The sequence below is a fragment of the Nerophis lumbriciformis genome, linkage group LG27 (assembly GCF_033978685.3).
Source record: "Nerophis lumbriciformis linkage group LG27, RoL_Nlum_v2.1, whole genome shotgun sequence".
NCBI classification, from domain to species: domain Eukaryota; kingdom Metazoa; phylum Chordata; class Actinopteri; order Syngnathiformes; family Syngnathidae; genus Nerophis; species Nerophis lumbriciformis.
Genome location: NC_084574.2, coordinates 31911973 through 31927500, shown reverse-complemented (window position 1 = coordinate 31927500; position 15528 = coordinate 31911973). Strand labels below are relative to the sequence as shown.

The 15528-nt window shown below is 40.5% G+C and overlaps 1 protein-coding gene across 2 annotated transcripts in view; it reads right to left on the bottom strand.

The window, feature by feature from the left end:
• The window catches only part of prkacab (protein kinase, cAMP-dependent, catalytic, alpha, genome duplicate b), a 44029-nt gene that overhangs the window by 530 nt on the left and 27971 nt on the right, over positions 1 to 15528 (bottom strand). Inside the window, exons 5-12 of one of the 2 annotated variants that reach the window (XM_061988108.2) lie at positions 14748 to 14830; positions 14469 to 14595; positions 10034 to 10129; positions 5923 to 6045; positions 1400 to 1459; positions 1223 to 1327; positions 1014 to 1144; positions 1 to 781 (exon numbers count right to left, since the gene is read on the bottom strand). The exon at positions 1 to 781 is cut by the window's left edge and continues 530 nt beyond it. In XM_061988108.2, coding sequence (XP_061844092.1) covers positions 1019 to 1144; positions 1223 to 1327; positions 1400 to 1459; positions 5923 to 6045; positions 10034 to 10129; positions 14469 to 14595; positions 14748 to 14830 — 720 coding nt within the window. In that variant the 3' untranslated portion in view covers positions 1 to 781; positions 1014 to 1018. Of the gene's footprint in view, positions 1145 to 1222; positions 1328 to 1399; positions 1460 to 5922; positions 6046 to 10033; positions 10130 to 14468; positions 14596 to 14747; positions 14831 to 15528 lie in introns of both variants that reach the window. The other variant, XM_061988107.2, reaches the window with a different exon arrangement.

Here is a 15528-nt window from a genome sequence, read left to right as displayed (position 1 = left end):
GCAGTTTGAGGTAATCTGCCTCAGACGATCTCTTACGGGGCTAAACATGCAGAACCAACATTGCCAGTAGGTGAGCTCTGAGGCTTTTGTCCAGTCACAAAAACCAAATGGAAGGGCAAAACTGTGGAAGACGCTAATCAAATATCTAAAAATTCCCTTTTGTTCCTTTTTAACTCTAACCAGAACTTGAAATTACCATGTCATTAGTCGAATGTCCCCACTGAGTGATATGTTCGAACCTGAGATACCATTATGTGACGGTGTTACCTTCCACCATTAAGACAGAAATGTTCCATTGCCTTGCCCACGCTTGTTTGTGTTAGCGTGACTCGATATCAGCAGAGACACGTTTAAAACATTAAAAGGAGATGGGCAAAGTCTTGCTATGCTAACAATGAGAATAAATACTGACACTTAAGTGACTTTCCTGTCGGACGGCATCATATGCGTTGTTTTCCTATTGCCGGTCAATAGAAAAGCATACATAGTACGAGGGGGAGGGGGAGGGGAGGGAAGGGAAAGACCAGTTTCAAAATCATAAAGCCATTCAAGCTGAATGTTTGTCTGTGAGTGAGTTGAGTGTTTACTTGAAAACCTTGTTCGCTTGGCGGGGAGAGAGAGCAGGCCAGCCAAATATCAATGTGAATTCAACAATTCAGTCTCAGTGGGCTTCACCTGTGACGAACGAAAGGTTGGATTCGGACAAACAGTTTTGGTGAAGGTGAATGAAGAAACAATACCAGCAGGGAGGAAACGTCTCAACAAGAGCAGTTCGCCACACCTGTGAATTTGAAGCACACCTGCGTTATAAATGGATCCGAACAGAGAGCAAAAGAAAGTAGAACAGAAAAAGGCAACACTGCTGGTTATCAGTCCCCCTTTGCTCGTCATCCCCTCTTTTTGCAGCTGGTGCTTGTGATTGTGACGGGAGACGGTAACGCTCCTCCTTACATCTCCCACTTTGACCAGCCGTGCTCTGACTCCCTTACGGACTCCCTCCCTCGTTCACTCACTCGCTCTAGAACTCCGCAAACTCCTTGGCACATTTCTCATTGAAGGAAATGCGAATCTCCTCCTCCTCGTAGTCGTCAAAGTTGCTGGTGTCGCCCGGTCCCTTAAACTTGGGGACGAACGGAGCTTCCACCTGCAGACAAACGCGACGACAAGTTCCGTATGTGGCGCACACGAGATGTGCGACACGGACAAAAGAAAAGGCACGCACCTTCTTCTGGTAAATGGCGATCCAGTCGGTGGTTGAAAACCACTTGTGTCCTTTGATGTCGTTGACCCCGTTCTTGAGGTTCCCATAGCGTTTTGTTAGGTCAACCTTAAGGAAATGTTGACACAGTTCCTCCGTTATACTTCGTGTGTGTCATTAAAACAGCTGCAGCACTTTTACCTGTAACAGGTTCCTCAGAAGGTCCTTCAAGTCTGAGCTGAAGTGAGACGGGAAACGCACCTAAGGCAAACAGTAAATGTGCTGTTTTTCAAGCAATTGGGAATGTCTTCATAGTAGGGGTGTGGGAAAAATCGATTCGAATTCGAATCGCGATTCTCACGTTGTGCGATTCAGAATCGATTCTCATTTTTTTTAAATCGATTTTTTTATTTAATTTAATTTTTTTATTTTTTTATTTAAATTAATCAATCCAGCAAAACAATACACAGCAATACCAAAACAATGCAATCCAATTCCAAAACCAAACCCGACCCAGCAACACTCAGAACTGCAATAAACAGAGCAATTGACAGGAGACACAGACACGACACAGAAGTAGTGAAACAAAAATGAATATTATCAACAATAGTATCAATATTAGTTACAATTTCAACATAGCAGTGATTAAAAATCCCTCATTGACATTATCATTAGACATATATAAAAATAAAAAAAGAACAATAGTGTCACAGTGGCTTACACTTGCATCACATCTCATAAGCTTGACAACAGGCTGTGTCCAATATTTTCACAAAGATAAAATAAGTCATATTTTTGGTTCATTTAATAGTTAAAACAAATTTACATTATTGCAATCAGTTGATAAAACATTGTCCTTTACAATTATAAAAGCTTTTTGCAAAAATCTACTACTCTGCTTGCATGTAAGCAGACTGGGGTAGATCCTGCTGAAATCCTATGTATTGAATGAATAGAGAATCGTTTTGAATCGGGAAAAAAATTGTTTTTGAATCAAGAATCGTGTTGAATTGAAAAAAAAAAATCGATTTTGAATCGAATCGTGACCCCAAGAATCGATATTGAATCGAATCGTGGTACACCCAAAGATTCACAGCCCAGAGTTGGAGAGCATTAACCCCTTTAACAAATGTATTTGTTAAAGGGGTCATATCATGATTTTTTTTCTACATCTAAAACACAAACAAAACCAAATTTAAAGCATACAGTGCACCCTATTCCCCGGTGGTACATGGTGTAATGATAAATGTGACCAGTAGATGGCAGACACACATAAGAGATACATGTGGACTGCAGGTTGACGCCTGTTCAATGAATGACTCTAGCAAGCAACACCAAACCTTTGTTTCTTTTAAAATATAGAACATCAAAAATCTGTCAGAATGTTTTAGTATGACTTTGGTAACCTATGAAGCCGCACCGCTTGATGGAACACGGAGCATCAGACTTACTGTACTTCAAGATAAGGGAATTATTATGGTGTGTGTGTAAGGACCCCAAAATGGCACCTATTCGGAGACATATTATCTGCCGTTTTGTTTTGCAATATTATGCAAAACCAACTTTTCTTTCATATTGGTACCTGCTGATGTGTATTTTGGATCCGAAGAACTTGCACGCGTCCGCCATTGTAGTCCGCGTCGTAGTCAGTAAGGTCCCTCTTTTTCTCTATCCGCTTGTTGTGGGGCATTCATCCTCCGCTGTTGCCATTTCTACTATAAAGTAGTGTACAGTGGCCTTGTGGTTAAGAGTGTCCGCCCTGAGATCGGTAGGTTGTGAGTTCAAACCCCGGCCGAGTCATACCAAAGACTATAAAAATGAGACCCATTACCTCTTTGCTTGACACTCAGCATCAAGGGTTGGAATTGGGGGTTAAATCACCAAAAATTATTCCCGGGCGCGGCCACCGCTGCTGCTTACTGCTCCCCTCACCTCCCAGGGGGTGATCAAGGGTGATGGGTCAAATGCAGAGAATAATTTCGCCACACCTAGTGTGTGTGTGACAATCATTGGTACTTTAACTTACAGTTCTAATTTATATCTGTTAGTAGTCACTATAGAAGCGCTAAAAACTATCGGTACAACAAAGATGACGGTGAGAAGACGCAGTCAAAGTGGGCACCGCGCACAAAACGACACATCCTGAAGAGACGGTCAGAAAGTGGACTGATGATGGTCTGTAAAACCAAATCTATGCAACATTTTGACCAAAGAACCACCATTACATGTTGTGTAGACCACAAGGAAGTGTAGAAAAAAAAAATCATAATATGACCCCTTTGATGCGCCTTATAATCCGGTGCTCCTTTTGTATGAAAATAGACCTGAATAGAACCGCTCATTGGCAGTGCACTTTATAATCCGGTGCGCCGTATTGTCCAAAATATATGGTATTTTGTTAGATTTTTTCAAATCCTGTGCTTTTTGCGTTTAGGATTACCAAGAACACTTAGGAGTTGTATTATAAAACCTTTCCTTGTGGTCTACATAACATATAATGGTGGTTCTTTGGTCAACATTTTGCATAAATTATGTTTTACAGACCATCTTCAAGCCACTTTCTGACCGGCGTTTTGTGGGCATTCTTATTTAAGTGCCGAAGTCCTCCTTTGGCCAAGCTCCCTCCGACCACGCTCCCACCCCGTCAGCCATGCTGTACATTTTTATCGCGTCCATATGAAGCCTACAGACGGATATACAGTAATTTAGGGCGATACGACTAAAAACTCTATTATGATATACAGAAAGTGTTTTATATTGGTCGATATCGATAGTTATTGATATTTTTAATGACCTATAGAAAATAAGGACCAAGAAAAAACTGAATTAAATGTAAGCAATTTTATTTAAAATGTTACCTTCCTCTGATTATAATCCCCTCAGCCATTAAGGCAGAAAAGAAAAGAAATATGTCAACATAACCATGGAAAAATCTCAAACAATCAATGTAAACAAAATTATAAAATTACTTTGTACACTTAACAAAACTCAAATGGGTTCATTAGGTCTTCAAATAATTAACAATTTGTTATTCTTATAGCCACACCTCTGTGTTTATTTCCGTACCTGACGGTTTCAGCTACAACTGTTGTCTTTCTCAGAGACTGTCACGTGATGTGTTGCTGTGATGTGTCTGGTCAGCTGATTTAAACAGCGAAGCGCGCCGCCCGAACTACTACAAGTAGGAAGACAGCGCCAAAAACTGTTCAAATCAGCTGACCAGATACGTCACAGCAACATCCCGTGACAGTTGTAGCCGAAACCGTCAGGTACGGGAATAAACACACAGGTGTTGCTAAAAGAATAACAAATTGCTCTGAACAAAACTTCTTAAAATGAACGCGCAAAAATAAGGAATACATAAGAAATGCTTAATAAAGTGTATCAAAATAGTGGAAAGTGTGAAAATGTAAATGTAAGAAGAACTATGTTGTGTTGGTTTCGTGCCAGGAAGTTACAGCTGTGCCCTAAAGGGTGAGCGCAGCTAAGGTGGTGTGGTATTACCGGTCTCGGTATCATTTACAGACCACATTGGTCTGACTATGGTCCGTTTTAAAACAAATCCAAAAAACTGCCATACTGTTGAGGTGAGTTTTTACTGTTTTATCCACAATTTCCTTGCCCTCTGCAGCACTCATTTTTAATTTCTCTTCTCACTTGATACAAAGAATCAACCGCGAGACAACAAGATGGCGCAACCAAATGTGATAGTTGATACTGCTACCTGATTGGCTGTTAGCATGTCACTCCCAGTGATCAGTGATCACTTCCTGCTTTGCTTGGTTACCGAAGAGCGAGCGCCTTTGTTTATGCAACCAACCTTGCTTCACAACTTACGGTTTCTTCCGACAGACAAAAAAAATCAAACGTTTTATTGAACGCTTTTTTTAAAATTGATATCAATTACGTGTCTATCGCAATATATATATCGATATTGTTTTACCACGCAACCCTATTAGAACTATACGCTCCTTTTTATTAGAAATGGCAACAGCGGGGGATTTTAGCATGCATGTGCAAGTACGAGCCAGTCTGGCCCACAACAAGAGGATAGTGAAAAATAATGAACTTATTGACTACAATTTTGGACTACAACTGAATAAAATTGGCGGACTGGCGCAAAGCTCTGCAGGTAAACCTCTACCATATATGGAGATAGCCGCTGACGTAACTAAGGCAAAATACGTCACTAAAGTCTTACATTTCAAACGGGTCGTTTGGAGGAAAGTTTGAAAGAAGGCAAGATTGTTTTATAAATATCTCCGCCATGCCTCTATGGTTTGATTTCACATTTTCTTGACATATGTGGATTCCAAATAGACAAAAACAGGTACCAACAGGTAAGAAACGTTGGTTTTGCATAATTGGACCCCCTGAAGCTGTGGCAGAACTCTTTTTCTCATATTAACAGTCATCAGCTACAGACAGCTGACGTTGGGCTCAAGGTGGGTCTACACCATGGAGTCCTGGACTGATCGCCAGTCAATCACAAGGCACACATAGCGACAACAACCGTTCACTCTCTTATTCGCACTGTCACTGAGTGGGGACTGAACCCACACTGCCTGCAACAGAAGTCAGGGGAATCCACCACTAGACCACCAAATTAATTAATAAAGGGATTTATCCTGCTATTGTCAGAGACACTTGAATACATTTGTAAAACCATGCTAACAAATGTGTCTACAGAAAATATAAAGGATGTGTCAAAGGGTGAACCTTACCTTCCCTGATACAATCTTCTCATAGATCTGAATAGGCTGGTCAGCAAAGAAAGGGGGGTACCCTGCTGCCATCTCATAGACCAATACGCCTAGCGCCCACCAGTCCACTGCCTTGTTATACCCCTAATAGTCAGAAAAGGACAAGCTTGTAATGATGATATGTCTTACCCACAGGTAAAAGCATTCCCAAAACAGTTGGTTAGAAGCTCCTTGGCCACCATGAGTTCAAAGACAGCAAATGGAAAGGGAGCAAATCCTTCTTTAAGTACAGGTGGTCCTGGGTCTACGAACATTGAAGTTCCGTTCCTTACACTTTAACTACCATCAATTCCGAACTATAAGCCTCTACTGTTTTCCTACGCTTTAAATTATGCGGCTTATAAGACGGCACACTTAATTTATGGATTTTTTTCCGCTACCAAGTTGACCATAGAGCTTTGTGTTCAATATTTTTCATTAAACACAAGCAGAAACGCTGAAAAGTTGTGGTAATGTTTGTGCTATGATGCCATCTTTTGGACGAGTTTGCTCACTGCAGGTCCTGTGGGTTGAAAATGCACTTCCTGTTTTATTGCCTTGAACCGGAAGTAAAAGTGTCCATAGTGTTTCTGCTTGAAAGGATTCTTCATTCATCACTCCAAGCAACGTTTGTAAGTTTTAAATTATAACTACAACGATTGATACTTACTAAACCGTCCCAAGTGTAATGTCTGTAGGAGTGTTGTCATCTATATAGACAGTATAACTATGTATGTATAGATATATATGCATAAAGTTACATATATAGTTGTATATACAGTTTTATATATATATATATATATATTAGAGATGCGCGGATAGGCAATTATTTCATCCGCAACCGCATCAGAAAGTCGTCAACCATCCGCAATCCACCCGATCTAACAATTGATCAGAACCGCATCCGCCCGCCATCCGCCCGCACCCGCCCGTTGTTATATATCTAATATAGACGATGCAAGGCATTAGTGAGGTTATAAAGCTTTTGCCTGTTAAAGAAAGGAGACTGATCCAATGCAGCACAGACATTCGCGTGCCACGCTGTCACGACCCAGACGCACACCAGTGCGCAATCATATGGGAGCCGCGCTGAGCGCACCTCCAAGCGCGTCTCGCTGACGGCGACGGCCGGGTATATGGGCCCGACGCTCCAGCGCCATCCATTTTCAGGGCTAGTTGATTCGGCAGGTGGGTTGTTACACACTCCTTAGCGGGTTCCAACTTCCATGGCCACCGTCCTAGCTGCTGTCTATATCAACCAGGGTGAGCCCCACCCCTTTCGTGAGCGCACTGCGCGCAGAGTGACCCCTGTTACGCGCCCCCGGCAACAGGGGTGGCGGGCAGGTAAGCTGCGCGGGCGGAGCGCGCGGAGTGACCCCTGTTACGAGCCCCCGGCCACGGGGGTGGCGGGCAGGTAAGCTGCTTACCTGCTGCGCGTGACGCCGGCCGCGGCGAAGGCGGACTAGGCGGGGTGTCGGTGCGGTGGGCGCGGTGGTGACCCTGGACGTGCGTCGGGCCCTTCTCGCGGATCGCCCCAGCTACGGCTCCCGGTGGGGCCCTCTCGGGGGAAGGGGCCTCGGTCCCGGACCCCGGCGAGGCGTCCCTTCTCCGCTCCGTAAAAGTGTCCATCTCTTTTTTTTTTTTTCTTCTGTTGTGGCATATGCTGCAGGTGCCTGCTCGTTTTTCGTATGTGGGTAACACCATTTAACTATGTATATATATTTCCGAATTGGTTTAACTGCCACCCGCCTGAATCTATTTAAAATCTAATTTTTTTTTATAATTTGAACCACCCGACCCGACCCGACCCGCGGATAAAATCTAATTTTTTTTAATTTCATCCGCCCGATCCGCGGATAATCCGCGGACTCCGCGGTTGTGCCCGCAAACCGCGCATCTCTAATATATATATATATATATATATATATATATATATATATATATATATATATATATATATATATATATATATATATATATTCTAATGTTATCAACTAAAGTAGTAGTTAAGTTAAACATATGCCTTTGCTAAACAGACAGCCACTGCATGAATGACACCTAACATCTGAGAAGACCAAGTCCTGCAAGAAGATGTTATTCATATCACTACAGCTGATCTGTCGTACAATACCTTGGAGAGGCACAATTACATCAAGGGTAAACCAACTGTACAACACAAACAAGAGCATCAACTTGCAACTACAGACTGAATGTGAATTTATCTTGCTTCCTGGAGAACGTTGGACATCTGTAAGTACCGTAATCACGGAGAGCAGGGGTTGCATTTTACCAAAAAAAGAGATCATCATTGTCATCTGAAAAAGGTAAACAAACTTGCTTGTTCAAACAACTGTTTAAACTAAAGAAGAGTAAATGGTGCACTATGTTAAGTTGTTTATGAGTGTATTTACTACTTTATCGATTAGTAAATGTACCTTGTTTGCAAGATTATTGCAAACTGTACAGACTTTTAAAATGTGCACTTAATTTTTACTGTTCTTATTTTCACCACGTTTTGAGAAAATCAATGACTTGCAGTTCAGTAAAACATTTAAAAAAAATTCCTGCATGACAGACTACCAAATTGCATTTGTACCCAAATATTGGGGTATTTTCTTCAGCAAATATTATTTATGCAAGCAAATAATAACCCGGGATTAATCACAGGTTTGATGTGTCTTTAATCTAATTTAAAAAATAATCCCTTGATATATATATATATATATATATATATATATATATATACACAGGTAAAAGCCAGTAAATTAGAATATTTTGAAAAACTTGATTTATTTCAGTAATTGCATTCAAAAGGTGTAACTTGTACATTATATTTATTCATTGCACACAGACTGATGCATTCAAATGTTTATTTCATTTAATTTTGATGATTTGAAGTGGCAACAAATGAAAATCCAAAATTCCGTGTGTCACAAAATTAGAATATTACTTAAGGCTAATACAAAAAAGGGATTTTTAGAAATGTTGGCCAACTGAAAAGTATGAAAATGAAAAATATGAGCATGTACAATACTCAATACTTGGTTGGAGCTCCTTTTGCCTCAATTACTGCGTTAATGCGGCGTGGCATGGAGTCGATGAGTTTCTGGCACTGCTCAGGTGTTATGAGAGCCCAGGTTGCTCTGATAGTGGCCTTCAACTCTTCTGCGTTTTTGGGTCTGGCATTCTGCATCTTCCTTTTCACAATACCCCACAGATTTTCTATGGGGCTAAGGTCAGGGGAGTTGGCGGGCCAATTTAGAACAGAAATACCATGGTCCGTAAACCAGGTACGGGTAGATTTTGCGCTGTGTGCAGGCGCCAAGTCCTGTTGGAACTTGAAATCTCCATCTCCATAGAGCAGGTCAGCAGCAGGAAGCATGAAGTGCTCTAAAACTTGCTGGTAGACGGCTGCGTTGACCCTGGATCTCAGGAAACAGAGTGGACCGACACCAGCAGATGACATGGCACCCCAAACCATCACCCAACCATGCAAATTTTGCATTTCCTTTGGAAATCGAGGTCCCAGAGTCTGGAGGAAGACAGGAGAGGCACAGGATCCACGTTGCCTGAAGTCTAGTGTAAAGTTTCCACCATCAGTGATGGTTTGGGGTGCCATGTCATCTGCTGGTGTCGGTCCACTCTGTTTCCTGAGATCCAGGGTCAACGCAGCCGTCTAACAGCAAGTTTTAGAGCACTTCATGCTTCCTGCTGCTGACCTGCTCTATGGAGATGGAGATTTCAAGTTCCAACATTTTCATTTTTCATACTTTTCAGTTGGCCAACATTTCTAAAAATCCCTTTTTTGTATTAGCCTTAAGTCCATCCATCCATCCATCTTCTACCGCTTATTCCCTTTGGGGTCGCGGGGGGCGCTGGAGCCTATCTCAGCTACAATCGGGCGGAAGGCGGGGTACACCCTGGACAAGTTTTTATATATATATATATATATATATATATATATATATATATATATATATATATATATATATATATATTAAGGAGTTATGATTTCACCTAATCTAAAAGTATACATCTGATAAGCATGTAAGCATGTAAGAGTAATACAAATATACTGTATGTAGTGGTTTACCTTGCTGAGAATGATTTCGGGGGCCAGATATTCTGGAGTGCCACACAGTGTCCAGGTCCTGCCCTTAACACGCTTGGCAAAGCCAAAATCTGTCACCTTTGAGGGGAAAAGAGCAATAACTTAAGTAGGGGAAAGAGAATGAATGACACATTCTGAGATACTTCCACACATGGCCACACTCAAGTTAGCATGGAGTCTTGTCAAGTGGCATTATCGGTACTTGTATTAAAGGTGCCCTGTCATGCAAAACCAACTTTTCTTTCCTATTGGTACCTACTTCTGTGTATTTGAGCTCTACATAAGTCTCGGAAATTTGAAATCAAACCATGGAGGGATTGCAGAGATATTTATAAAACAATCTTGCCTCCCTTCATACTTCCTCCAAACAAACCGTTTGTAATTTGTGACAATTTTTTTCTCATTGGTGACATCAGCGGATATCTACAAAAATGGTAAAGTTATACCTGAAGAGCTTCGCGCAAGTCCGCCATTGTAGTCATTAAATTCCTTCTTTTTGTCTATCCTCTTGTTGTGGGGCAGACTGGCTTGTACATGCACATGCATCCTACGCTGCTGTCATTTCTAATACAAAGCAACGTATAATTCTAACCTATAACTGTCCATAGAATCAGTATGGACGCTCTAAAAAATGGCAAACAAAACGGCAAATCCTGAAGAGACGGTCAGAAAGCGGTTTGAAGATGGTTTGGAAAACAAAATCTATGCAAAGTTTTGACCACAGAACCACCATTACATGTTATGTAGACCACAAAGAAGTGTTTTAAATATAGAAAAATCATACTATGACACCTTCAATCAAAGTGCTGATAAAGAGTGTGCTTCATTTCATGTTCTGTACATAATGTGGTTATAAAGATAGTACAGCTATTTTTTTTGTTTACACTACTTCAGGGGTCATCGCTTTAGGAACCATTTCTAAGTTGTATTCTATAAGATAATTTGTAAGAACCACATCTGATAAATTGAAATAGTGCATTAATGGGGTATATGGTATTCTGCGGTGGTAAAAAGAATAATGTGCACCTAACCGAACCCAAAAGCGTGTCACAAAACCGTGATAAGATCCGAAGCGTGGATTTTGTGAACCGTTGCAACTGGAGTACTCATCATCACTGTTGTGTGGGTGCGTCAGTTATCTCCGATTTTAGAACAAAACACGATTTCTGTGCAAGGCAGACGATAAGCTTCTACAGTAAATGCACAAAGCTACCATTATTTTGCTGGATACACTGGAAATTCCACCGGCATTTTAGAGCTTAATATTTTGTCGTGATTTATAATTCAGGTCTTGTGGGTGTCTGTTCTATTAATAAACGCTCGGGAAATTACATATGAAGTCATTTGAAAAAACAATTCACGACTGGATATTAGAATTGGCTACATACCACTTTTGATACTGGATGCAATGTGACGGCTTGTTCATTTAAATGATTTAATAATACATCAGAATCATATACCGTAGTTTCCCAAATATACGCTGCTACTTCTTTCCTGTGCTTTAAACCTGCAGCATATAAAACGGTGCGGCAAATTTATGGATTTTTTATTTCGATAATGGCCATAATGATTTGTATTGAATACATCGTTTTCATAAAACATGGAAAGAAACACTGAAAAAGTGTGTTTTGGTATGTGCTATCTTTTGGATGAGTTCGCTCAATGCAGGTGCTGCGAGTTGGAAATGTACTTCCCGTTTCGTCAACTATTCGTTTATAGCGCTTCTGCTCAAAACAATACTTTATTCATCATTACAAGCAACATTTGTAAGTTTTACAATGTAACTAAAACAATTCATGCTTACTAAACCGTCCAATGTGTGATGTCTGTAGGAGTGTTTTGATGCAAGTTTGTACGTGCTATCATAATGTAATCAAGATAACCTCATTAGCATTAGAGAATATACTAATATGTTGATAAGTGTCTGTGTTAGTATTATTAACTTACAATGGCATTCTTTTTGTATTGTTTCAGTGTGTCAATTCACCAAAACGTCACTGCTAAATTATTGAGTCTGTATAACTGATTGGAGAGCTCGTTTCTGCAGCTAGTGGGCCCATATTGAATGGACCCACTATGACCAGCATAAGGTATGTAAATGCACATGTAGGTATGTAAATAAACATTTACAAAATATTTCGTACCAATATGTATCTGCGGCTTATGGTCCGGTGCGGCAAATACAGTATATGTGAAAATATTTATTTATTCTAAAATGTGGTGGGTGCTGCACTCGATACCCTGGAAAGTATGGTATTATCCTTCACTCAGGCATGTGATTTGAACTTAATGAAAAAGACTGAAAATAAGCCGGGGGTCTGGGGGCCGCAGGTCCAGTGCGGTGTATATATTTTGTCCCCAGCCCATGGAGTAGCTTTTCTATGTAGCTTTGATTTTTAAGTTAATCGTTTTTAATAGAAAACCGTAGTTTTTACCACTGGATTATCAAAAACCATACTCATTACAGAAAAACCATAGTTGTTGGCAGGTATGGCAAAGAGACGGATCAAGATTTTAAAGGTGCCATATGTACCGTATTTCTCGGACTATAAGTCGCAGTTTTTTTCATAGTTTGGCCGGGCTCCAGTGCGACTTATATATGTTTTTTTCCTTCTTTATTATGCATTTCCGGCAGGTGCGACTTATACTCCGGTGCGACTTATACTTCGAAAAATACGGTAATAATTTCATGTCAAGTCATCATTAAATGGCCCTGATATGTCAAAAGGCATTAATAAATCATGTTCTTTTCGAACAACTCTATAACTGATAACGGTAGTTCAGCCGGGATATGCTCATTTCAAAATTGGATTTACAGCCCCGAAATATTGTTGTTGTTTTCATTTCGATGCCCCGCCCTCTACCGTTAGCCACATAAAAAGTTTGTGAGTGTGTCACATCCAGGTTGCCAGTTACGCACCGCCCTCTTCGTCGAGCTACTGCCACTGGTAAAGTTACTAAACATTACACACCTTAGTAAATGTAAAAGGCATTTACGTTTTCTTATTACTTGTAATAAATGGAAATGGACATTCCGTATGTAAACTATATTGTTTAATACAGTCTATGATCTTGTCTAACAAATCTAGTATGTTCGTGCAACGAATGCTTAGCATGCTAGCCAGGTCAATGACATCTCGACATAGAGGCTAACGGGGGAAATATATGCCCGTTAGCCTGTATATCGATGTGTCATCCAACTGAAAGGGAAAAGTATATTTTCGACAAATAAAACCTATGTGGATATGGGTAGTGTCAGTGCCTTTTTTGTTCTCAATATGCAGATATGCTGAGGAAATGCGTTCCAACATTAGCATGGCTAATTGCGGTTTCTGGTACTGTATGTGCATCAAACACATATGGGGTGGTGTTTGCTTGGTACTATATAATGCATTAAATGTAATGATATTCTACTTTGTGTATTGACATGGTAGTAGGCTATATGATTTATGCGTAACGTGGTTTTTGCGTAACGTGGGTTGGCTCATAGAACTGCACTCTGCACTGAAAGATGGTGATGTGTGTAAATGGAAGACAATGTCAGGTTGGATGCAACATGGAGTTATGCTGAACGAAATGTGGCGGTAATTTTACTGTTGGCCTTGACTTGCCATCAAAGTAGGCCTATGCGATATATAATATATTATTATATATAATTATTCCAATGGTGGTCAGTGCGGTCAAACTAGACATTTAGGCAGGGTAATGCCAACAATCTGTCCCGACTCCCGACGGAAATATTGCTGCGTAACTTTACAAATACATTTGGTTAATCGACATCAGTGAAAAGCAACATAGTTACTTAGTAAACCATCTCACAAGAAGCATAAACAAGAGAAACCTACAGCGTAGCACTCGTCGATTGCCATTTGAAGTTTCTTGGAGTAGGACTCGGATTCAACTGCGTATCTGGCAACCTTAGTCATGGAGAGTGGGAAGGGACTACATAATTTTGACCGTGATTGCAGTACCATTTCTGGCCACATTACTACATATGGCACCTTTTTAAAATTTTTATTTATTTTTGTCATGTCCAGCTTCTCAGGCAAATCATATAGTTGATGTAGATGCCCATATCAGCTGTTCAGATTTACTTTACAAAAGGTAAGTGTAGGATACTTCTCTTGTTGCCTTATTTGTATTTGACTTTATTAAATGTATTTATATTATCATTTGGTGCAGCCGGGCCGGAGAAGGAGGGACATATGGCACCTTTAACGCACATTGTATGTCGGAAAAAATGAAGAAAAACGGAAAATATTTTTTTATATTTTTACAGAGATAAAAATTACGGATTTCCGACTATAGACGGAAAAATCACATGCCTGCCTTCACTGAAGGGAGAATCGTACTCGTAACAATTTAAACACATTTATTTTATTTTCTGTACATTCCTGTTGTGTATCCTTGCACTTACCTGTATGTAGCCCTGTTGGTCTATGAGAAGGTTTTCAGGTTTCAGGTCTCTGTAAATCAGGTCCAGAGCATGCAGGTACTCAAATGTCAGAACAATTTGAGCAGCGTAGAACCGAGCATGAGGCTCACTGCGAACGTAAGCACATATACAAAACAGTTTATACACACAGCACAGTGTTCGGCCCAAACCTGTGAAGAACTGACCTCAACACAACCCAGTGTCATCTGAAAGAGCTCAAACAGAATACCTGTGCAGTGGAAATCTTAATTAAATACTAACCTAAATCTGCCAATTCTCCGTAAATGGGAAAACATCTCTCCACCTGGTACATACTCCATCACCATGTAGAGGTTTGTGTTGTCCTGTCCAGAAGGGAGTGTGAGAGATGCTCAGCATTTGCATTTGTGGCAAAAGTCATATCACAGGACACATACTGCATAGACATACAACTATTCACACTCACATTCACACCTACACTGAGCAGAAATCGCCAGGCTGGCTTCACAAATGGTAGCTGAGTGCAGTAGCGGTTTTAGATATGCAGGGCCAAATGGGAAAATGGCAATCGAAGCAGGCTGAGTCAGGAAAAAGATTCATATATATTTGTGGATACGCTCAACGCAAAAAGGGGGTCTCGCCCAATGCGCTACTGAATCCAAAACCGCTACAGCACTACACCATCAGAGTTCTTACATTTAATTGTTTCCTATCTTCATGCTTTGCCTTTCCATTAACAAAATGTTATAAATATTGCTATTGCTTTATTTATTAGAGGCCATGTATTGTAGTGCACAAAATGAGCCACTAGAGGCCACACTTGACAACAAGTGACTTCAGCAGTACCAAAGAGCCATGCCTCATTCATGGGTTAAGGAATCATATAAATGGTATTGCCAGACATTCTTTTGCAGACCAGCTTTGATATTTTTGCAAAATATAAAATATCAGAAAAGGCATGAAAACCAGAGAGTGTCCAAACATATTGTTAATAGGTTTATTTGAGGCATCAAGGGTATTCAATCCCAGGTCATTTAAGGTGCATCCAAACAGCTTAAGTGGA